Source organism: Cryptomeria japonica, chromosome 10, assembly GCF_030272615.1.
Source record: "Cryptomeria japonica chromosome 10, Sugi_1.0, whole genome shotgun sequence".
NCBI classification, from domain to species: domain Eukaryota; kingdom Viridiplantae; phylum Streptophyta; class Pinopsida; order Cupressales; family Cupressaceae; genus Cryptomeria; species Cryptomeria japonica.
In genome coordinates this window covers 459,564,481-459,588,708 of record NC_081414.1, presented here as the reverse complement: position 1 = coordinate 459,588,708, position 24,228 = coordinate 459,564,481, and the positions used below count along the sequence as shown (strand labels likewise).

The 24,228-nt window shown below is 38.4% G+C and overlaps 1 protein-coding gene across 1 annotated transcript in view; it reads right to left on the bottom strand.

The window, feature by feature from the left end:
• LOC131067521 (ubiquitin-like modifier-activating enzyme 5) overlaps window positions 1-24,228 on the bottom strand; it is a 166,568-nt gene that overhangs the window by 83,185 nt on the left and 59,155 nt on the right. The window contains exon 9 of the mRNA XM_058002553.2: window positions 1,344-1,418. Coding sequence (XP_057858536.2) covers window positions 1,344-1,418 — 75 coding nt within the window. The remainder of the gene's footprint in view (window positions 1-1,343; window positions 1,419-24,228) is intronic.

Genomic DNA, 24,228 nt, shown 5'->3' with positions numbered 1-24,228 from the left:
AATTTACAATAAAAAAGTTAGAAAATTATTGTTAGAGCCATTTTCTGAAATCTGATTATTTTATTAACATTTGAAGTCTATTCTTGTTGAAAATATTGCTATAATTTTATATCTTGAGCAAAAACAATAAACCCTCTGCTAAACTCATTAAACAAAACAAATAATCTGGCTAAACTGAATTCCAAACAGAAGAGCAGTAAGTGCAAAGATTTGAAAATTTTGGAAGGGATTTTACATACTACCATCTCTTTCATTGTTCTTCTTGAAGTCCCTGACTTCCCATGTTCCATGAAAGGACAGCCAAGAAGGCCAAGTTCACCTTGGTAGAAGGGAGCTTCTCATTTTCCCTGACAATATAATACAATTTTATTTGCACCTACACTGAACTAGTTGGTTTTGAAACAGGAAGCAGCAAGTTCCATACCATCAGGATCAAATTCAAACCGATGAAGAATACAATGATGTCAATGTTACAGGAAACGTCCACTACAAAACTCCCAAAAATCTGCTCCATGAGTCAATATAAATTCTTAAAATTACATTTCCATCTTACTAATCCCTGCAATTAACATTGCATGACAAATTATTTTATATCAAAACAGTATAAGATTATCTTGTGTGCTTTTATCCTCTCATATCACCTGAATATCCCTATTGGTTAGAGCCCAGGATCTAAGGCAAGGCTAAAACAGAATCCCACCAACAATATCAAGAATAATTTTAAGAGAACAGAAGGAACAAAGAAATTCAAATTTATAAAATCGATAAAGCAAGTCTTCATATTCTGTAAAATTCTATATCACAAATTTTATTAAGATAAAACTTGAAGTTTAATTTTATGATGTAGAAACTCATATTTTTATGAAAAAACAAAGGTCAAAATCTATAAGAATTATCTAGTGTTAATGTTTGTTTGTGAAGAATTTTATATTTCAGACCCTTAATCATGCCCATTTTCAGCCCATAAATGGTGCGATTCAAAAAAAAAATTGACACTCATGCCTGTCGATAAATTGGGAAGAAACCATTCACATCAGAAATCAATATCGACAAGACAAAATAAACAAAGAACATGGTAAAATAAATATTGAAGGATTAGTCAAGGTAAAACTTTGATATTCAAGTTTCTAATGTTAAGTTTCATTTTTTTTATGGAAAGCCATAGTAAACGTCTATATCGCATGAAAGTTTGCTTCTGAGGAGTTTTATATTTGAAACCATCAACCATTTACATTTTAATAAATCAATCTCATGAAACCAGGAGCTTTTATGGTTTTACCTGAAATTCCCTCTTTTCATATGGTACTGAATCAGACAGAAGACAAGGATGCAGACAATCTTACCATTGTAGTGGGTAATGATGCTGCACATACTCCTTCACGCTTAAGTGTACGCTCATCAATTCCAGATGCAACTACCTGACATTTTCATAAAATGAATCTTCAGTCAATCCAAAACATAAATTTGTGACTTTTCATTGTGTAAAAGCTAAAATCAAACATCGTGATATCTAGGGTTTCACTTTCACATGTTCAATTGTTTTGAAACTTTCTAGAATAGAGACAACCTAGTCAAGATTTACATACACTAGCAGAAAAGCGAAGCCTCAAACTAGAAAATTTCAGCTAGAATGGGTGTTAGAAAACTGTAGGACTATACTCTGTGGGATTCTAAATAATTACGACGCCTCAAACTAGAAAATTTCAGCTAGAATGGGTGTTAGAAAACTGTAGGACAATACTCCATGGGATTCTAAATAATTGTTGCACCTACCTTTTATTCAATCCAACTTCAGTTTTTAAATATTGTGGGAATCAAGGCAAAACTGAAAGATCCCCAACTCAATCTTTACCAAATCTGATCCAAACTCTGATGCCTTTTTTTTTTTTGGCAATTGTTTGTTTGCTGATAAAGTCTTTGGTCAGCATGTGATGAAACGGGTTTTGACTGATTTTCTTGTTTTTGTTTGGTTTTTGAGTGTTTTTGAATGATTTTTTAATGCTAAATGAAAGAAACTGCTGATTCAAAATAGAATAATGCATAACACACAAAGAAGAACAAATAAGATGACTTTCTTTCACTTAAATGGCCAATGTACATACCATTAGCTGAGCATATAGGTCTGATACAAATTTCCAGCTAACTGAATATGAAGATCACCTCCTATATTAGCTAAAAACCCCAAATACAACCTAGGGTTTGATGCCCTTATTTCCAAGATGGCACGGCTGGCTGAGATAATGCTGGAAATGAGTTGTAGTGACCTCTAGAAGGTCTGATCTGCAATTAGTTGAAGAGGATCTGCCCTCAAGCTGATAAATCTACAATTAGAACCCCAAATAATGCTGAAACCTATCGCCAAGAGAGATGGGGTCCAAATCTCCAAATTCTCCCAGAAGTTTGCATTCCTAGAAGCTCCAAGCTATTCAAACCCTCAAGTTTGTTGTTGCTCTCCAAAATGAAGTCATAAGAATGAATGCAAAAGATAGGCAAAATGCCTTTATAACCTCCCCAAGAAGTTCGATCTAATTTGGAATTACTATTTGGCCTTAAAAAACATAAAATATTATTGAAGGTCTAATTCCTCATTGTGAATTTGGCCCCCTTTTAAAAAAACAACTTAAGTTACTAGTATGGGGGCACTTTTCACTATTCATCTTATGTTTCTCTGTTACTATTCACCCTTTTACTATTCACATAAAGCCAACTAAGTATTTCAATTTTAATCATGGATACAACTCCAAAACTCCAATATGAAAGGCCCATAAAGCTCCCAGCTGGGCTCCACAAACCCTGGTTGGGTGCCCAAACCACCCTGTTGACCTACGGGACCCTAATAGTAGGTCAACCTCCACTAAAGTCTGAGATGTCTAAGGAAGGGACATTACAAGAACCTTTTGAAAAGTAACTTTGCAAATTGCTTTAAAACTAAACGAGCAGAAAATATTTTTCAAAAAAGATGCAAATCTTCTAACAACAATCCTCAATTAACAAAACCTAACATGCATACAGAGCTCATAGCTAAAAACTAACCAGGTTAGATTTCTAACCATAATTTAATGAAAATTATAGTAGAAAAACCATTCCAGAAATTGATAAGCTACTGGAATTTCTCAAGATGGATGAGGTAGATCCAATGAAATTTTATTTATTAGGCATTTGGACATTTTCCATGATTTTTCAAATAATCACCAATTTTTTACCATTAGCAGTAAAAGTATAATATAGCAATCAATAATCACATTCATAATTAATTGCCAATTTTAGTAACAGAAGTTCTGACAATGAATACAGAAGCCTAACAAGCACATCATATATAACTACCCAGAAAACTAGTTTCAGTGACTTAGATCATACCATTGAACCAAACTATTTATAAGACAAGCAAGTTGTTTTCAAACAATAGAATAGAAAAAGTTAAAAGAGACAATTTTAAGAAGAAACATATATGCATTAAAGTTGCAAATCCTAACTTGTGGTAGACTATTAAAGATGTTGCAATCACTTGAAGCACACATGTTCACTAGAAAGTGTCTTTATCTGCTATCAAGACTTTGAGAATCCTACATAGGGAAAGAAAGAGGCTCATATATACATGCAGAATGCTGCCTCATCTGACATCCAATATTGGTCCCCATTTCTATATTGGATGAGGGGAAAACCTTCAAATCAATGTAATATCAAAATTCCCACCAGGAGGGACACTATAATTAGAGTGGCAGATAACCAAGCAAAATGGAGCAAGCAAGATAAGTCTGCCACCAAATACAGACAACTCTATAGAAAGTACAAACAGTCCCAAGAATTAAATCTCACTCAAATTATATGTTAAGTGTTCAATCTGTCACACCCCCACACATGTCCTAGGCAAGAGGACAAGTGGGGATAATCAGTTTTTGACCCATGTACACAGGAATCAGAGCAGGAGGAAGGAGGGGCACAACACCAAACAAGAAGCAGAAGAATGGGCAATATCCCTGTCACACCTATCACCAAACCCAACTAAGTATGAAGGTGCTTGTGATTACAAGCAATTCCAAGAACCAACTCCATCAGCATGAAAACCCATCACATCCAATTGGCAACTTTTTGTGGCAATGCTAGTAAAACTAATACTCATCTAAAAATGCACAAGTGCTAGCAACTGCTTTTGGTGTTTAATAGACTCTACTCTGGGAAAAACAGGTGGATGTGTTAGAAATAAGAAAGGGTTTAAGAAACAGTTAAAATGAATCAATTTGATTCTTGTTTCAGAGATCAACCTTCCATCCATGTGTGCATGTGATGTATAGTTGAGGTTGGCCCAGCCTACTTCAACAAACCGACTTATTGAACTCCATTCCATTAACAAAGATTGGTGGGATTACAAAACATAAACTCATAGTGAATTAATTAAGCCATTTCTATCAAAGGACCAAAGGCGTGTACAAAATATTCAAGTCCGAGGACCCTCTCCAAGAAGAAAACTTAAGCAACATGATGTAGCGATGATTATATTACATACCAAGCCAAAAGATATTTACGTTAGGGTTTGAGCAAATATTTACACAAGGCAAGCCACACAATTACACCACTTAGAGTGATCTAGGCTGTTGAAGCAATATGATACAATAGTAAAAGGATGAGCGAGGTGAGAAATATCAAATGTTGAAGATTGACTATGGATATTTGTAAGTGTTGGAATGCTTGATGGGGATAGTTAGGTGCTTCTCTTTATCTTCAAGGATGGAATGAGATGGCTTGGAGGGAGTATGCTAATTATTTGAGATATGCTCTTGAAAACCAATGAAAGATAATAATTGGATTAGTGCAAGAAAGATCATCAGCACCAATGATTACAACATCAAGTGACATATTCTTTAGGTGTAAACTAGATAATTGGGATTACAACATGCAATTGAAGAGAAACAGTAATAGTGGAAGGCATTGATGCAAAAGCATCCTTAAGTGAAAGCAATCTTGCCTCAACGAAAAATACATGTTTAGCTTCCCATCAACAATCTTATTTTATATGTGCCCTATGTTGTGGTAGTGTGTTACACACTAGCTCAACTATTTGTATTGTGTTGTGTTGGGCAGCTTTTGGTGTATGACACATTTTGTTGCTTGTTGGTGTGTCCCCACGCATCTCTGTTGTGCACAAATTCATTTGCACTAAAGATCCTTCGTGCAATCTATTTCCTATAGAGTACTTTGCCATGATCAAACAATGTCAAATGTTAAGGAGTTGGTCATTCCATAATAATGTTTCTATCAAATAGTGTGATTAGATCTTCTTATAGCGTCAACTCTAGAGATAGTTATATGTGTGGTCATGGAATTTTCAAAGCATACATTTTAAGCTACGGATCAATCTAAGAGTCTTTTAACAATTTCCTAGTCAAAATATCATCCTGTAGTTTTCAATTTCGGAAATAGCATGACCTTGGACATGTGAAACCCCCACTCCCCCAATATTTTTTTTGTGAAACTTTCCAGCAGGGAAGATATCATAAATATCAAATACTTTCCAACACTGAAATACCATAAATATGAAGCAAAACAAGACCTTTTAGATCTCTAGAAACAGGTCCATAGTGAGGACAGTCAACAGCCCATGTTGAAATCATTTTTCCATAGTCATTAGCAAGACTCTAATAGCAGCGATAGGGGTCATAGATCCTTTCCCAACACACCAATACTATTCCCAAGCGCTCAGACCAGCAAAATCAACTTTCCCAGCAAGAAAGACCCTTTCTAAAGTCTGAAAGCTTCTCAGCACTGCTGCAACAGAAAACAGAGACACTAGCAAAACAGGGGCAATAGGTCTTAAAATTCCATATCTTCAATTTTTGCCACATAAACCTGCAAACTGACATCAGCTTTCCTTTCCACGGTTAAAGAGAACTTTGAAGGAGAATTGCAGCCTGAAATCTCACCCCAAAACACCTTGGCACAAATCCCAATACACCTCACATTTGTATGGCCTGCTATAAGGGTGACTGGCTCTAGGAAAAAATAAATACCAGTTGTCACCTGCTGCAAATTGCTCATAAAGAAGTCGCCCAGAAAAGAGAAACCCGACGGAACAATACCCAAAATCATTGGATCAACCCACCATTCATGGCATCCATAAAAGAGGGTACAGCTATGATCATGAAATGGTACTATGGACTACCAGACCCAGAACTCCATGCAAATCACCTAATATCCACACCAAAAGTTGCCGAAAATCCAACACCAATAATCTCTAAAAGTTCTAGTCAATTTACCCTAAAAATCTTCATCTTTTCCAAAAACTTGAATCTCCAATACTTTGTGAAAATCATGTTAATCCTATGAGGATCCGGTTAACACTGATAGGGGGGTGAATCAGTATTAATAGCAATTGAAACTTTAAACCAAAAACAAACTTATATCAGATCTGAAAATATCTCAGCTTCTTTTATTAGATCTAACAACCTCTTTATCAGATTTACTAACACATTAATCAAATCATTTACCACATCTATCAATTCTTTCACCACTTAAGCAGTCATATAAATTTGATCATTTACCAACTTATTATCTTTATCTATCAGATCAAACACTTTCTCTAACAACTCTTATCAGTACCGGTAACCGTTGATAAACCTCTGATAAAACATCATAACCGGTGTACTCAAAAATAGTGCATGAAATGTAACATAAATAAGAACATCACACGAAAAGCATTCCACACATAAACACCATAATTTTTGACATGGAAACCCAAATAGGGAAAAACCACGGTGGGAGTTGGCACCCACAAATATTTGTACTCTTTTGAAGTACGCCCTGTTAGGAGCTTGCAATACGCCATGTTAGGAGTTTGCCCTATTAGGAGTCACCCGGTTAAGGGATTTGCCTAGCAGCCCGGTTAGGACCTTGATGATCTGTTAGGATCAACCTCATGAGAGGATTTAACACTCTTTTGAGAGATGCCCTGTTAGGGGACTTAAATGTTTAAGGCCTCTTAGGACCTACCCGATTAAGGGATTTAACATGCTGCAACTGTTAGGGAACAATAGTGAAAAAGTGATCTGTTACTTGCACTTCTCAGCTTGCTAAATCAGATCCAGTTATGCTCAACACTCTGCAACTCTCAGGCAGATCTCACACTTCACTTGGACGGCTCAACACATTCTCTTAAGACCACCGACACCATAAACATCAACTGTGCCATCCTAAATAGCCATCTCAACTAGGTCGGCCACTAAACCCTAATTACATCATGAATTTACAATACAAATCATAAGAGATCATCTCGGATCAATATGCAAATCATTACATCAAATTACAATGCAATATCAACCATTGGTTGATCGAAACTCATCACGAAAATCTGATTTGTACTAGGTAATCAAAACCTCAAAACACTCCACTAAGCGTTTCGTTGTTTCCCAAGAAATTCTTCCTTGAATCGCGCCAAAACAACAATCAAACATTTCACGCGGGTTGTGTCGTGTTACCACCTTCATGTAGACTCGTCGTCGATCACCGTCATAACAAAAATCATTATCGGTTTGATAATTTCTTCACCAGTCTTAAACCCTACTAAAACGTTAGCAAAACTTCATCTAACCAAGGGTACTCCCTTAATATCCTTTGAAGTTTATTGAAATGCACATAATTAAAAATCCGGGCTAAAGAATGATAAATGGGATGTGAGGAAAGAACCTTCTGCACCACCAGCACTCTCCCAGCTAGTGGGAGTAAATGTGTCTACCATTTTTCATGCTTTCTTTCTATTTTCTTTCAGAGCAATTACCACATGTTATTCAAATGAGATATAGAAAACGGTATACCCAAATATCTAGCAATTTTGTGAGAATTAGACAACCTCCGACCCTTAGAAATCAGCCAATCAAGAGGATCATCAGACCATCCAATCACAGTAGGCTTATGAGGAGCAATTTTAGATCCTAAAGCAATGCAAAAAATCTGAAGTCTATCAAAAATGTTATCAAAATTCTCTTCAGAAAGCTCAATAAACAAATTTTTTTCATCAGCAAATTGAGCATTTAGGAGCTACTCTTTGTTTGGAAGTTGAATTCCTTTTAGAAGGGGGAGAGATTATTACACAAGTAATTGGTAAAAAATTGGATATATTAACAATGAGCAAACGCTCAATAAATAGGATTACAAAGAATTACAAGAGGGCAAGTTTCTAAAAAGAAACTGCCAATAAGATCGAGCAAGATCTTATTAAGTGTGATATTTACACTAAGTTTACAATATTGAGCATTAATAATAAAATAATAAAGTATTATTCTAATACCCTCCCTTAATGCTCAATCTATCAACTACACCAATAGACCCCCTGAATTTTACAAACTCATCTGGACTGAGGGGTTTGGTGAAAATATCTGCTGACTGCTCCGAGGTAGGAACATACAGCAACTGAATGGATCTGTCTTCAACCAACTGCCGAATGTAGTGACAATGAAGTTCTATATGTTTGGTTCTATCATGGAAGACTGGATTCTTGGCAAGTTTGAGAACTCCCTGATTGTCCGAAAACAAGGGAGTCGGACCTGCTTGAGATAGTTGCATATCTCCAAGCATTCGGCGAAGCCAAACTGCCTCACAAGCTGCCTTAACAGCTCCTCTATACTCTGCTTCTGTCGAAGAGAGAGCCACTGCCTACTGCTTCTTACTAGTCCAGGTGACTGCACCAGATCCCAAACTGAACACATATCCAGAGGTTGATTTCCTGTCATCAACTGAACATGCCCAATCTGAATCTGTAAACCCACTGAGTCTAGGATCATCACTCCTAGTGTAAAGAAGTCCATAATCCGAGGTGCCTTTCACATAGCGCAAGACACGCTTCGCTGCTACCCAAGGATCAGCCCTGGGGGCCGTCATGAATAGTGAGATGTAGCTCACTGCAAAACTGAGGTCAGTTCTAGTGGCAGTGAGATAGATGAGACTGCCCACTAGTTGCCTGAATTGTGTTTCATCTACAAGAGGAGAATCAGACTTGGCTGACAATTTCAGACCAGTCTCCATAGGTGTGGAAGCAAGTTTGCAATCCTGCATTCGAAACCTGTCAAGCAAGCTTCTAGCATACTTAGACTGAGAAAGGAAGATGTTGCTATCAGTTTGCCAAACCTCAACACCCAAACAATAATGAAGAAGTCCTAAATCTGTCATATCAATAGTGTTGCACAAATCCTATTTGATTTCTGAAATCAAATGTGCTGAATTCCCAGTAATGATCAAGTCATCCACATAGACAACAAGAAAGAGAATATCATTACCAGAGTGTTTGATATACAGATTACTGTCTGAAGGACTACGCTGAAAGCCATGAGCAACCAAGTACTGATCAATTTTTATGTACCATGCTCGAGGAGCCTGTTTAAGTCCATAGAGTGCTTTCCGAAGTCTACACACTTGCGGTTCTAAACCGGCAACCTTGAAACCAGGAGGCTGCGTCACGTAGACTTCTTCTTGCAATTCACCATTGAGGAAGGCACTCTTCACGTCCATTTGATGGACTTTCCAACCATACTGAGCTGCAATGGCGAGAAGAAGACGAATAGTACTCATCTTAGCAGTAGGAGCAAAAGTCTCCTTATAGTCAATGCCTTCTCGCTATGTGAATCCTCGAGCAACTAATCTGGCCTTATATTTATCTAAGGTACCATCTACATGATACTTGACCTTATATACCCATTTACAGCTAATGGGTTTCTTCCCTGGAGGAAGATCTGAAAGAACCTAGGTGTGATTCTTCTGAAGACTTTGGAACTCAGCATCCATTGCATGTTCCCACTCTGAAATCCCTTTGGCCTCTGCATATGTTTGAGGCTCATAGATACTGTGGATGTTAGCCATAAGAGCAAAATTAACTGTGTTTTTCTGTTTGCCCTTATTTCTGGAAGCTCTACCCTCAATGAGCTCATCAGGACGAAGATCACTGATGGTCTTAGCCCACCATTTAGGCCGAAGAGTAGATGTGCCAACATCAAGAGCAGGAGGAATAACTGGAATAGGAAGCGGATCAGGATCAGGAGTAGGAGGAAGATTAGCATCTTCCGGAGGAAACTCAAGTAGTGCATCATCAAATACAAAATCTGCATCATCCCTCCCATCAAGTGAACCGAATGGAAGACAGATACCCAAGTCAGAAGCCTTCAAAGGTTGATCCTCAAAATGCTGCTGAGACAAGGAAAGCTGAAATGGTCCTCGTTCTTCATCAAAGACAACATCACGACTGAAGATAAGACGATCAGAGTCTACATCAATTAGTCGGTAAGCCTTATGGTTGTCACTGTACCATGTAAACATGAGCTTCTGACTCTAGGAATCCAACTTAGTGCGCTTGGCATCAGGAATCCACACATAAGCTAAAGAGCCAAAAACTTTCAAATGGCTGATCCTAGGTTTGCGACCAGACCATGCTTCCTCGGGAGTCTTATTTTTAACAGCATGAGTGGGTGACCTATTAAGAAGATAGACTGCTGTGAACACTGCTTCTGCCCAATATTTCTTAGGAACATTTCTATGTTCCATCATAGACCTACCCATTTCTGTAATGGTGCGGTTACGACGTTCTACAACGCCGTTTTGTTGAGGGGTGTATGGTGTGGTTAACTGACGTTTTATGCCATGTGTATCACAGAAAGTAGAGAAAGCAAAAGAACAAAACTCCCCCCCATTATCAGACCTAAGAGTAATAATAGAAGAGCTAGACTCTTTTTTGACTAAGGCCTTAAATTTCTGAAATACAGTAAACACATCTGATTTGTGCTTAAGGAAATACACCCACATTTTACGACTGAAATCATCAACAAAAAGCAAGAAATACCTGCACCCAGTAACAGAAGTAGTATTCATAAGAACACATCCATCAGCGTGGACCAGCTGCAGTACCTTAGAGGCTCGCCATGAGTCACCATCCTTGAACGGTGTCCGGTGTTGCTTCCTAGCCTGGCAAGCTTCACAAACATGATGATTCTGAGTCTGAATATCAGATAGACCATGTACTAAGGCTTCCCGAACAAGCTATGCAAGATAATGAATGTTCAAGTGACCATATCGCTGATGCCAGAGACTGCTGATAGATGAAGATTTAGCTGCGAAGGCATGTTCAAGAGAATCGCCTGTATCCACAAGTCTATATAGACCATGATCCTCAATGCCCACAGCTACAGTAGTGCTAGAAGCACAATCAACAATCGATCACTTATGTGTACTGAAAATGACATCCAGCTGAGGAGAATGCCGCATAATCTGACTGACAGAAAGGAGGTTAAGTTCCATACCAAGAACATAGTACATACACATTGAGGAATATGAGATTCCTCCCTCCAGACTGTATCTGAACGTTGCCCTTGCCGACAACAGTGTACTCTTCACCACCTCCAAAATAAACTGAATCGGTGTAGGGGGAGAACTCAACAAACCAGTCACGCCCGTGAGTGAAATGACGAGAAGCACCAGAATCAATGTACCAGGCAAAAGACTTCACATGATCCGCAGGTCTTTTAGCCATGAAGGCATAAAAGGCAGATTCTTTCTGCTCTATGTGCTCAGCAACATTGGCTTTAGGCTGAGACCCTCCCTGCTTCTGCTGCTCGGAAGCCAATCTGGTACAGCAATCTTTATTCATATGACCAAGTTTGTGACGGTAATTGCATTGCACCTTCTTTTTCTTGAAACCATCCTGAGACTGAGAAGAGCCCTTCTGCTGAAAGGACTGGGATGACTAGGATTTGCCTTTATCCTTGTGAAAGGATTTGGCAGCAAAGGCATGTTCTGAGGAGGCTGAAGTAGCACCGCTACCAAACTGTTGTTTCCAACGATCCTGCTGCAGAAGTTTGGTGCATAACTCTGGAAATTTCAGATCAACATTAGTAGAAGTAATGTTGAGAGTCTCTATAAAGTGTTGATACAGTTTTGGTAGACTTTTCAGAGTAATGACTACCATATCCTCTTCCTCCATGTGCCGACCAATAGCTTCAAGCTGATCTTGAATGTCCTTAATCATTGTAAGATGCTCCTGTAAGGACATGCGTTCATCCATCATAATGGAGAACAACTGATTCTTCATAAAAAAAGGCTCGACTCTTGTCAGACGTCTCATGCAACTCCTTCAGATGCTTCCAGATATCTGCAGCTGACTTGCTGGAAGGAATCTGAGGTAGCTGGTCATCTGTAACAGAGAGCTTGAGAAGCACAACAGCTTCTCGATTACGGTCATCAAACTTGTCCTAGTCAGCTCCAAGTGTTTGAGGATGGGACTTTGTGCCCAAAACAAGATTATCCAAGCGGCGATATTCAAAAATAGTCAACATGCGTTGCTTCCAGGTGTTATAATTTTTCCCATTAAATCACTGATTGCCTTCCAACATCAAGTTGGTCAATGACGTCATCTTGCACGTTTCCCAATGCACGGAAAACGAAAAAAAATTGAGAAGAGGCGCTGGCACGGAATTCAAAAAATTTGAATCCCAATGTAGAAACAGAGGCGATGCAAGTACAAACTTCAAAAAATGAAGTACGACTGACACGAATTTCAACAAAAAAATTCCGGCTGACCCAGAAAAATCTGAAGACAACCCAGAAATCCTTGCGAAAAACCCAGAAGGAATCTGCTGTTGGAATTTGGATCTGCTGGCTCGAAAATTGAGGCACAAAAATCAAGGTACCCAGAAAATTTTGACAACGACACAATTGAGATCTCGAAAAACCCACCAAGAATCTGCAATCGGAAAAAAAAATTCGACTTGATCTGAAGGGTAAAAACCCTAATCAAAAATGCAGTCATAAGCCTTCTCAAAATCTAGCAAAATCATAGCCAAATGTTGTCCATTTTTGGCTCAATGCATACCTTTCCAGCTTGTGATCAAATTCTCCAAGATGTATTTGCCCTTAATAAATCCATTTCGAGTCACTGGGATAATTTTCCCCAATATCTCTCTAAGTCTTCTAGCCGTTGTCTTAATTTTTGAAATGTTAAAAATTGACAACCCCTACGAATTTTTATTTAAAATTCAAACTTTTATTTCTCTAAGGAACATTTTATGAGGCAAAAACTCATATTGATTTGCGTCTAGTCGTGCGTGAGTGTGTTTGTCGTCTTTGTCCAAGTTTTGGTTGGTTTTGGTTTTCTTTCTTCCTCCTTTTTGTGCAATTTTGGGTTTTGAGTTGGTCTTTACAAGTAGTAAGAACTTTTGGATGGCATTACAAGTAAATGCACTTTACTTGTAATTCGGTTGCTAGGACCCGATTACAAGTTAGTTCATTGTTTTAAAAGTCAAAAAATACTTGTAATCGGGTCTTAGAGGCCCAATTACAAGTTTGATCATTTTCTTTTAAAATTTCAACTTTCTTGTAATCGAGGATTTACGGCCTGATTACAAGTATCTCTTGTAACACAAACAAGAATGTAAAGTGTTGCATATGCACTTGTATCGGGCTTCTTAAGACCCGATTTGTCTGCCATATGCTCTCTTTACCCCGCAATATTGTAGGATCCTTTTTAAAGCATTTTCGTTTTGTAAAAGGAGTGTTCTTCTTAGCACGCCTATTTGAGCCTTTGAGTGGAGTTTTGAAATCCCATTCTAACTTCTTTTGGAGCTGCATCAAGATTTGAGCGCATTTTCCTTTCGTCTCTTTGGGGTTTCGCTTCAAGGTAAGTGCAATCTGGTATTTCTTCTTTTGTTCTTCCCTTTTGTTTTTCCCCTTTATGTTGATATAGGGAACTTGCCTTTCCCTTTGTTTTTTTCCCTATCTCACATGCATTGTTTGCTTGTAATTGAATGCATATATTCCTATTGATAGAAGTGTATGAAAGCGTGTTTGGTTAGCAAGTATGGGTTTTCCTTTGCGTTGCATTGCATATGCACTTGCAATCGGTCTTCAAAACCCCGATTGCAAGTGTTTTGGCTAAGTTCATTGTTTGCTTTGCAGGTACTCCACTCTTTGTGCATTGCATATGCACTTGCAATCGGTCCTCAAACCCTCGATTGCAAGTTTGTACCCCTTATTTGCAATCTCTTTCACTTGCAATCGGGTCTTCAAGGCCCGATTGCAAGCTTGTTCTTTTTCATCCACTGTTTTCTCATTTACAAATATGCTCACTTGCAATCGGATCTCCAAGACCCGATTGTAAGCTTATCCCTATCATGCACACTTGCTTACTTGCATTCAGGTTTCCAAGACCCAATTGCAAGTGCAAGTGCCAAAGTCCTTTTTTCCCCATCTTGCATTGATCGTTTCCACTTTTTCAAGCTCGCTGCTATCTACTTGCATTCTACCCCTTCAGATCCAAAATTCTGCCCTTGTCACCATCAATGTCTTGAACATAATGCATCGTTCAAGCTTGTTCACTCTTTTCCACTTTCTGCATGATAAATATCATGATAGGTCAAGAGATTGGGCATTGTTTTCCAAGTTCTTTCGTTTGAAGAAAGTGTCAGGGCTTCTCCAATAGTCTATCATGATGTCTTAACTCTTAGGGGTTTTCATCGCAGCGTTACAAATTCTTGCTCGATGACAGAAGAACCAACATCTCCTTCAAAGAAGAGTATGAAGTACAAATATGACAAGTACTAGAATGAGATTTCTCCTTCTCAAGTGAGCTCTCCTATCGATGCAATCAAAGACACGGAGATCGGGCATGTTGATATGTCTGAGTTCCCTGAGAGAGCAAAAGGGTCACCTAATCATACCATGTAGTTGCTTTTGAATAGTCATATTCATTTGGTTTCCACTTTCCCAATCGCTACCTTGGAACCAGAATTTGTCCTTGCCTACACTGCTCATTTTGACTAGGGATCTAGGACGATAAAGGATGATGATGGCAATATTATTATCGGATTGGATGCAAAAACCATTGATAAAATCTTCAAGGTTCCTGCTGCCCCAATATATGCAGACATCACTATGAAGGGTGCTCCTGATCACTACAATTGGAAAAGATTAGATTGCGTAAGGCACATCAATTCGAAGTCGCTCAAGACTCCCAGGGCTTGTTTTTCTCAATGGCCCAGATTGTACCATTTTGACTTCATTGAAGAAATCACTGACATGATCACACTCTTGAGCAGGATAATGGGTTTGAAACAATCTAATGTATTTGAGATCTAGATGTATAAATACATTGTGATCATCAGAAAAGCTCAGTCTCATATCTTCTAGGGTGAAGTAATCAGTGATAATCTATGTGAGCAGCTCTCACAACTTTCAACCACTCTCACTTTCTACATGAATTCCTACCTGGTATACATAGCAGCATCACTAAGACAATTTCCAAGTCTTTCTACCAAAGGTGACAAGTCACTGGTACCAGTATGGAAATGCAATGATCAACTCACCTTGAGACTTAGTAGAATTCACTACAGGAGAGTGTAGGATGCCTTCTTTGGTCACTTCATGTGTTTGTTTGATAAAACACTTAAGAACAAGAGAGTGTCTGAGGCAGCCTAGAAGAAATTGAATAAGTACAAATCCCTATTCCTTCAATTCCCAACTTTCACTTACATGAGAGTTGGATGCTTTGAAGGTCATCCATATATGCTTCTGAGATATCCTATAGACAAGATCATCCTAAAGGAGTTGGCTAGACAGCTGATAACAATTCATGTTGTCCAATTAGCTCAACATAGGTTAGAGATCAACATATCCTCACATAATCCACTACAGATTGGCTGATATTCCTTGACAACTTCAACAAGAGCCATGGCAACGGAGACAGAACTTCAGGAAATCAAGTTGAAGAAGTTCAAGGCAAAAAAATATTTTGACTTTTGAGAGATAAAAGATAAGATCAAGAGAGCCTTCACTCATGTGCATCGCCTTGAGGATATCTGGGTTGATCTTCATACAGAAGAAGACATCAGAAAGATGGACTATAGTAGGCTTACCTTAGAGCAAATTGTAGATCTAAATCTAACCAAGATTCTAGAAGGCACAGTAGATGATGGTAAAACACTTGATCCAGAGTATATAGAACAGAGGGTCACTGAGACTCCTATTCCATCTGTCCAATGGTCGCAGAAGGAATGTACCTCAATCTTTGATAGACTTCAGCCCATCCTTGCCAATACCAATGCTTGGCTGAAAAGCAATAATGTTAAAACCATAAAGATTGAGGTTGGGGCAAAAGATGATTCAACGGGACCAATTGAGCATAAGCCTGAGGTGAGAGTCAAATCCAAAGAGGGTGCTTCTTCCTCTAGTACTAGAATCAAGCTAAGAGTCAATAGGGCTTTGGTTATAACTCCAGAAGAGGTATCCCTAAGAGAAGCCTCAAGTGCAAATTCAAGTCACTAACCCTGAAGATGAACCACATGAGGAGAATACTCCAAAATCTCCTACTACTTTGAACTCGGATTCTCCTCATAAGGCCATTCCCTAATTATCTTTGGATGTGCCCATGTCTCCAATAGACACAGACATGGATTCTTTTTCTACGGTTCATATTAATCCTGTTGTGCCAAGTGCGTCTATCTGTACCATTGTAACATCATCAGCAGCAAATATACCTATGGATCCTTCACATGATAACTTGGAGAATGTTTTTGATGTAAATTCTTCATATGTTGTCCTCTCTAGTATGTCAATTCCTGAGATTGATACCTCTGCCAAAAAATTTGATAGGTTTATGACTAAAGCCATCCATGACGTGTCATCCGAGCAAACACTTGTTGCTTTTCAGACCAAGGCTTCCCCAAGAATGACAACTATGGTACAAGCAGAGCCTGTTTCTACACAAATTGCAGTTGTTACAAATGCAAGCTCATTAGATTTGCCCCCATGGTTGCTTTTGATCACTCCAAAGAGGAAAAAACAAGAGTAGAGCTTAGAAAATCCAAGCCAAAGGCCACTAAGAAAGCCAAAACAGTTTCGTGAGTAATTGTTGATAGTAACATGATGAAGTATGCAAAGGTGGCCAAGCCTCCTACTAATAAACCGCAAGGAGAAATGCAGCTATCTAACTACAAGTTCACGAGAGTGGAACTAGAGAGACAAACACGTGCTAAAATAGTGCATGATGCTCAAGACTCAGTAGCTTCATTAATTCAAAGTTATGATGAGCTCCTAACGAAGAAGGATAAGCTCAAGGAAAAAAATGCACAACTCATCTCAATGATCCAAAAGATCACTAATTCTTCAGAAAAGTTTGATCCCTTGACTTCCTCCACTTCCGAAGAATCCATCAAACAGGTTGCAAAAAGTTGCTCATAAGGCAAAAGCTATTGATTCTTGGGTAGATCAACTGGCAGATCGGAGTACTCAAGTGGTGAGGAAATCCTTATTGGTGCTAGGCAATGTCAGGATAGCAAAGATGAAATTAGACCAAACCTTAGAAGCTTTTAAGCAAAGTCTGGAATCTATAGAAAGACATTTGAAAATTTCACATGGAATGGATCAAGTGAAGTTGGAAATCCTGTGTAACAACACTATGATACCAAACAGAGAAAGGTATATTGAGTTTGAGGAGCTTATGATAAATAGGTCATTAGTTGTCAAGGACCTAATTAAAGATATCAAAGCTGCTCTAGAAATGAGTACTGAAGTGGAGCAGAATATTATCTCCAATTTTGAGAAAATATCTTGCAAGATGGTAAGTCAAGATGTAGAATTGCTTCCTGAAAATGTGATACTCTCTGAGTTGGTGGCAAGGCTTCATCAAGAGCTTCAATCTGAGCAATTTACAGTGACTTCAATCAATAGATTTGTGAATTGCCATGTTTTCCTCGATAAGATACAGACTATTCTTTAGTCATCATCAAAACTATTGTCGTTGCAAGGAATACAGCAGGTCCAAATCCTAATGAATTGCAAGAATAACTGGCAAATTCCAAGCTTTCATGGCCAAAAATAGATTAGAACAAGAAGTGTCTCCTGACACATAAATCATTTCTTTGTTTTATTGTAGAATGTAATGCCAAAAATTGTAATTACAGGAAGTCTCACTACTTGTAATTACATATAAACAAATTACAAGTTGAAAGACAATAGGACTATAATTTGGAATAAGTCATTGTTAGTTAGTTAGTTGTGGAAAAAGTCTTAATTAGTTGGACTTCTCCCACTTTTTTATCTTAGCCCCACTCCTATATCTATTGGATGACGCTCTTTGTAATTTTTATCTAATTAGCAAGCAAGAAAACTCTGCAGAAATTTATAGTAAAAAAGACTGTGTTTTATACTTGTAAATTGGTTTCTCAAGCAATATAAAGAAGACATTTGAGTTTCAGACTTTTTGTTGAAGCCTTGTTCATATATCCATTGTGTTTTATGTCACAGTGATATACTTTTCTGCATATACTTGAGATTCTAGTGAAGTTGTTGACAAGAACTTTAATCTAACTTCTTGTAGACTTTGTGCTGCAAATATTGAGGATTAAATTATCATAGCTAAGTGTTCATAATAGAGAGAAGTTATAAGACTTTGTGCTTTTAGTTGTTCTTATTTATAGTAGTCTAGAGGTGCACCATATCAACAGACTTTGAGCGGTTGTAAGTTGTACATTGTTATCATACTAATCATTATGGAAGTTAGATAGGACAGTAGACAAGCGAAAACTTTAAGCTTTGCTTCTATATTCCCATCCCGGGGAAGCGACGAAAGACTGCGCTTTCATGGAAACTTTGATTCCTTTCTTATAAGCATATTTGTAGTTCTAGAAACTTCTTATATTTGTGTATTTGTTACTCTAGTTGCAGTTTCCTTTTATAATCTTTTCTTAAAAAAAAAAGAGAAAAAGATATTGTCTCACCGAAGTTAGATTAGTGTTTTTATGTTATAGTTAATTTGTAATAGTAGGAAAGGGGGAGCCTTCCCTTAGAATTAGGAGAGTTTGAAACTCACATGTTGTGGCTGAAACCATAATTTTGCACACCTTCCCAGGTGTACAAAATTTTCAACCAACACTAGCCAAAGTCTTGGCCAAAATTTTGAAGGAGAGATTTAACAAGGTTATAAGTCTCCAATTCTTTACCTGGGATCTGTCAACATCCTTGAGGATAAGTTTGATGATGCCTCTATTTATGTTATCCCCTAAAGAATTATTAGCATAAGCTGTATTATACAGATCCAAAAGTTTCACACCAATCCACTCAATATTTGTCTTATAAAACTCTTACAAGAGCACTCAATTATACTGGGGAGGGGGAAGAATCAGTATAACAACAAACTTTTTCTTTTTCACAACTTGATTAACTACAATTGTAATACTTCAAAACCTTTATCATCCATGGCAATAACACGCATACAAGATCTACCAATAAGGAACACTAGATGAACACACGATTTATGTAGAAACTCTTGCAGGAGAAAATCATGGCAAAATATTGCTTACATAAACATCTTCTTACAAACTTTATAGGCAGCAACCCACAGGAGATGCCAATCCCCTCTTAAATGATTTGTAGGCACCAACCCACTAGAGAAACCAATCCAACTCAACAAGAGACCCCAATCTCTTTTTATAGGAGGCACCAACCTTTCTAATACAAGGCATCAACCTAAAACACAACAAAGTCTTTGTCTTCCTCAAAAACTATAGCCAATCTGCTCAAATCTTCCTTGAAATCTCATATAAATCACCTTGAAAGGTCTGCTACAATTCTCCCTTAAATCACCTTTAGTATCTTCCATAAATCCTTCAAAAGTCTGCTCATAAGATCTTCATACATCTCACCACAGGGTTATCATAAATCTGCCCATAGAGTCTTCACAAAGCCTTCATAAATCAGCTCTAATCTTCTTCTTAAATCTGCTCAATTATTCTCTCCAATATGCTTCATAACTCTGCTCGAAAATCTGCTCTTAGTTCTACTCCAAATCTTCTCTAAATCTGAAAGATATTTCGTTAATTGCTTGATGTTTTCACCTCAACTTCATCTTTTATTTATACCCCAATCATACCTTTTCACCCAAGAGGACAGCCTCATATGAAAATAATAATTTTAATTTAATTTCACCAAGGAGGTCGGCCTGCTTTTGCACATTAATAAATTTATTTTATTCCCCCAATTATTTATTTTACAAAGGAGGTTGGCCAGCTTTTGCACATGAAAAAATTTATTTAATTATAAATACAAGCAAAGCTCTTGGTGGAGGAACAAAAGAGGGTTTGGCAAAGAGAGGGTTCCATTATTTTGTCTTATAGGTGGGCAGATGGCAGGAATCACACCACAATTAATTTCCTTGTGGCTTCAATTGATCAATTGGTGTTCTTGAAATCAATCGATGCCTCTAATGTAGTTAAAAATGCTGAGACACTATGAAATGTTACATGAGGTGATCACGGAGGTTAGTGTGTAGATTATTAATGCTCTTGTGCCATTCATCATGTTGATCTATTCATTGAGGATATCTGCAAACTTTCTATTAGAATAATATTTTCCTAAGTTACTAGTTAATTATTAATGCTCAATCATGTAATATATTGTATCCTAACTTTCTAGTTAGAAACTTTCAATTTGTAAATCCTTTGTACACTATTTATTGAGCGTTCTTGCTCTTTATAAATACATTCAGATTTTACCAATTACATTTTTGTAATATGGTATCAGAGCGGGAAAGAAAAAAATCGTTTTTTATAATTTCGAAAGGAATTTCTTTTTTTTCTAAACAAAAACAAATTTCTTTGGGCCTGCAATTCGTGGGTTTCTCTTCTACTAGCCACAACTCCATTCTCTTTTGTGGCTTCATTTTATTGCAGATCGGAGCCCTCATCATGCGATTTTTAAACCTATCTGCCCGCAATTTGTTCTTTGACGCGATTTAAAATCGTGTTTGTTTCTGCTCAAGAAAGTTTTTTTTCGTGGCCCTATTTTCTGCTATTTCTAGCGACTTCCATGTGTGTTTTGGGCTACACGACACATTTTTTTCACGCCTATTTCTTCTTCACACAACCTCCAACGATCTTCATATTTTGCGCCCTAGTCTGTGTTGACGCAATTTAAAATCGCGAGGCTCTCTGTTCGACCTGCATCCTGCAACGTGTCTATTAAAAATCTCCCGCGTGACTTCTTTTTCCACAACTTCTCTCTCTGCGCGCGATGCCGCTGTTTCTTTGTGTACGGCTCTCGGATTCGCGTCTAGGGTTCTGCATTTTTTTATGCAACCTTCAAAATTATCCAGATTCTCAAACCTGCGATTTTCACAGTAACCTAAGGTTTCTACATTTTCAGCTAGGATTTATACCCTTCATTTCAAGTCGGAATTTTTTTTCAATTGCAGATTCTTTGTGGGTTTTTCGAGATCTAAACTGGGTTGCCTTCGGATTTTTTTGGGTGCATCATTTTTTGTGCCTTGGTTTTTGTGCCCACAAATTTGACTCGAAATTTGTGCCAGTAGTACTTCATTTTGTGAAGTTTGTACCTGCTTCTACCTCTGTTTCAGATTCACACCCTTTCAATTTTTTTCATTTTTCATGCTTTGGTAAACGTGCAAGATGGCATCATTGACCAACTTGATGTTGGAAGGCAGTCAACGATTTAACGGCAAAAATTATAACACCTGGAAGCAACGCATGCTGACTATTTTCGAGCATCGCTGCCTTGATGACCTGTTTTTGGGAAAAGAATCTCGTCCTTCCGCAGCCGGAGCAGATCAGGCCAAGTTTGATGATCGCAATCAAGAAGTTGTCATGCTTCTTAAGCTCTCTGTCACGGATGATACCTCAGATTCCTTCTGGCAAATCAGCATTAGAAATTTGGACGCATCTGAAGGAATTGCATGAGACATTCGACAAAAGTCGAGCATTCTTCTTGAAGAACCAGTTATTCTCCATCATGATGGATGAACGCGTGTCCTTACAAGAGCATCTCACGAAGACTAAGCACATTCGAGATCAGCTCGAAGCTATTGGTCGAAAAATGGAGGAAGAGGATATGGTAGTCATTACTTTGAAGAGTCTACCAAAATCCTATGAGCACTTCATAGAGACTCAACATTGCATCTACGAATGTTGATCTGAGATTTCCAAAGTTATGCACCAAACTTCTACAGCAATATCGTTGGAAACAACAGTTTGGTAGCGGTGCCACTTCATCCTCCTCAGAGCAAGCATTTGCACCCAAATCCTTTCACAAGGATAAAGGCAAATCTCAATCATCACAGTCATCTCAGCAGAAGGGCTCCTGTCAATCTCAGGATGGTTCGAAGAAGAAGGTTCAGTGCAACTACTGTCACAAATATGGCCATATGATCAAGGATTGTCGCAATCGGATAGCTTTTGAACATCGGAGGCAAGGAGGGTCTCACCCTAAAGCCAATGTCGCTCAGCACACAAAGTAGAAAGAGTCTTCCTTTGATGCCTTTATGGCTAAAAGACCTGCAAACCATGTGAAATCTTCTGCTTGGTATATAGATTCTGGTGCTTCTCGGCATTTCACTCACATGCGTGATTAGTTTACAGAATTTTCTCCCTCTACTGATTCAGTTATTTTTGGAGGTGAAGAGTATACTGTTGTCGGCAAGGGCAACGTTCAGATACAGTCTGGTGGGAGGAATCTCATATTCCTCAGTGTATACTACGTTCCTGGCATGGAACTGAACATTCTCTCTGTGAGTCAAATTATGCGGCATTCTCTTTAGCTTGATGTCATCTTCAGTGCACATAAGTGTTCAATTGTTGATCGTACGACATACACTACTATAACTGTTGGCATTGAGGATGATGGTATTTACAGACTTGTGGATAGGGGTGATTCTCTTGAGCATGCCTTCGCAACAAAATCATTCTCTCTCACCAGTCTATGGCATCAGCGATATGGTCACTTGAACATTCACTATCTTACTCAGCTTATTCGGGAAGATTTAGTACATGGCCTACCTAAAATTCAAACTCAGAATCAACGAGTTTGTGAAGCTTCTTACGGTGGGAAGCAACACAGGACACCGTTCAAGGATGGTGACTCAAGGCGAGCATCTGAGGTACTACAGTTGGTCCACGCTGATGTATGTGGTCTAATGAATACTCCTTTTGTTAATGGGTGCAGGTATTTCTTGCTTTTTGTTGATGATTTCAGTCGTAAAATGTGGGTGTATTTTCTTAAACAAAAATCAGATGTGTTTCCTATATTTCAGAAATTTAAGGCCTTTAGAAAAGAGTCTAGTTGATCTATTATTACTCTTAGGTCTGATAATGGGGGGGGCGGGGGGGGGGGGGAGTTTTGTTCTACTGCTTTCTCCACTTTCTATGATACACATGGCATAAAACATCAGTTAACCACACCATACACTCCTCAGCAAAACGGCGTTGTAGAACGTCGCAACCGCACCATTACTAAAATGACTAGGTCTATACTGGAACACAGAAATGTTCCTAAGAAGTATTGGGCAGAAGCAGTGTTTACTGCAGTCTATCTCCTTAATCGGTCTCCCACTCATGTTGTTAAGGGGAAGACTCCTGAGGAAGCCTGGACTGGTCGCAAACCCACGATCAGTCATCTGAAAGTTTTTGGCTCTTTAGTATATGTATGGATTCCACATGCCAAGCGCTCCAAGTTGGATTCCAAGAGTCAGAAGCTTATGTTTACAAGGTACAGTGACAACCATAAGGCTTACCGGTTGATTGATGTAGACACTGATCGTCTTATCTTCAGTCGTGATGTTGTCTTTGATGAAGAACGAGGACCATTTCAGCTTTCCTTGTCTGAGCAGAATTTTGAGTATCAGCCTTTGAAGGCTTCTTATTTGGGTGTTCGTCTTCCATTTGGCTCACCTAACGGGAGGGATGATGCAAATTCTGAATTTGCTGATGCACTACCTGAATTTCCTCTGGATGATGCTAATCTTCCACCTGTACCTGTTCCACCTCCAATTCCAGTTATTCCTCCTATATCTGATGTTGGCACTTCTACTCTTTGGACTGAATCCATTAGTGATCTTCGTCTTGATGAGCTCATTAAGGGTAGATCTTCTAAAAATAAGGGCAAGCAGCAAAATACAGTTAACTTTGCTCTCATGGCCAACATTCATTGTATTTATGAGCCTCGGACCTCTACAGAGGCAAAAGGGATTCCAAAGAGGGAACAAGCAATGAATGTAGAATACCAGAGCCTTCTGAAGAACAACACCTAGGTTCTCTCTAATCTTCCTCCAAGGAAGAAGCCCATTAGCTGCAAATGGGTTTATAAGGTCAAGTATCATGCGGATGGTACCTTAGATAAATACAAGGCCAGATTGGTTGCTCGAGGATTCACACAGCAGGAGGGCATTGATTATGAGGAGACTTTTGCTCCTACTGCCAA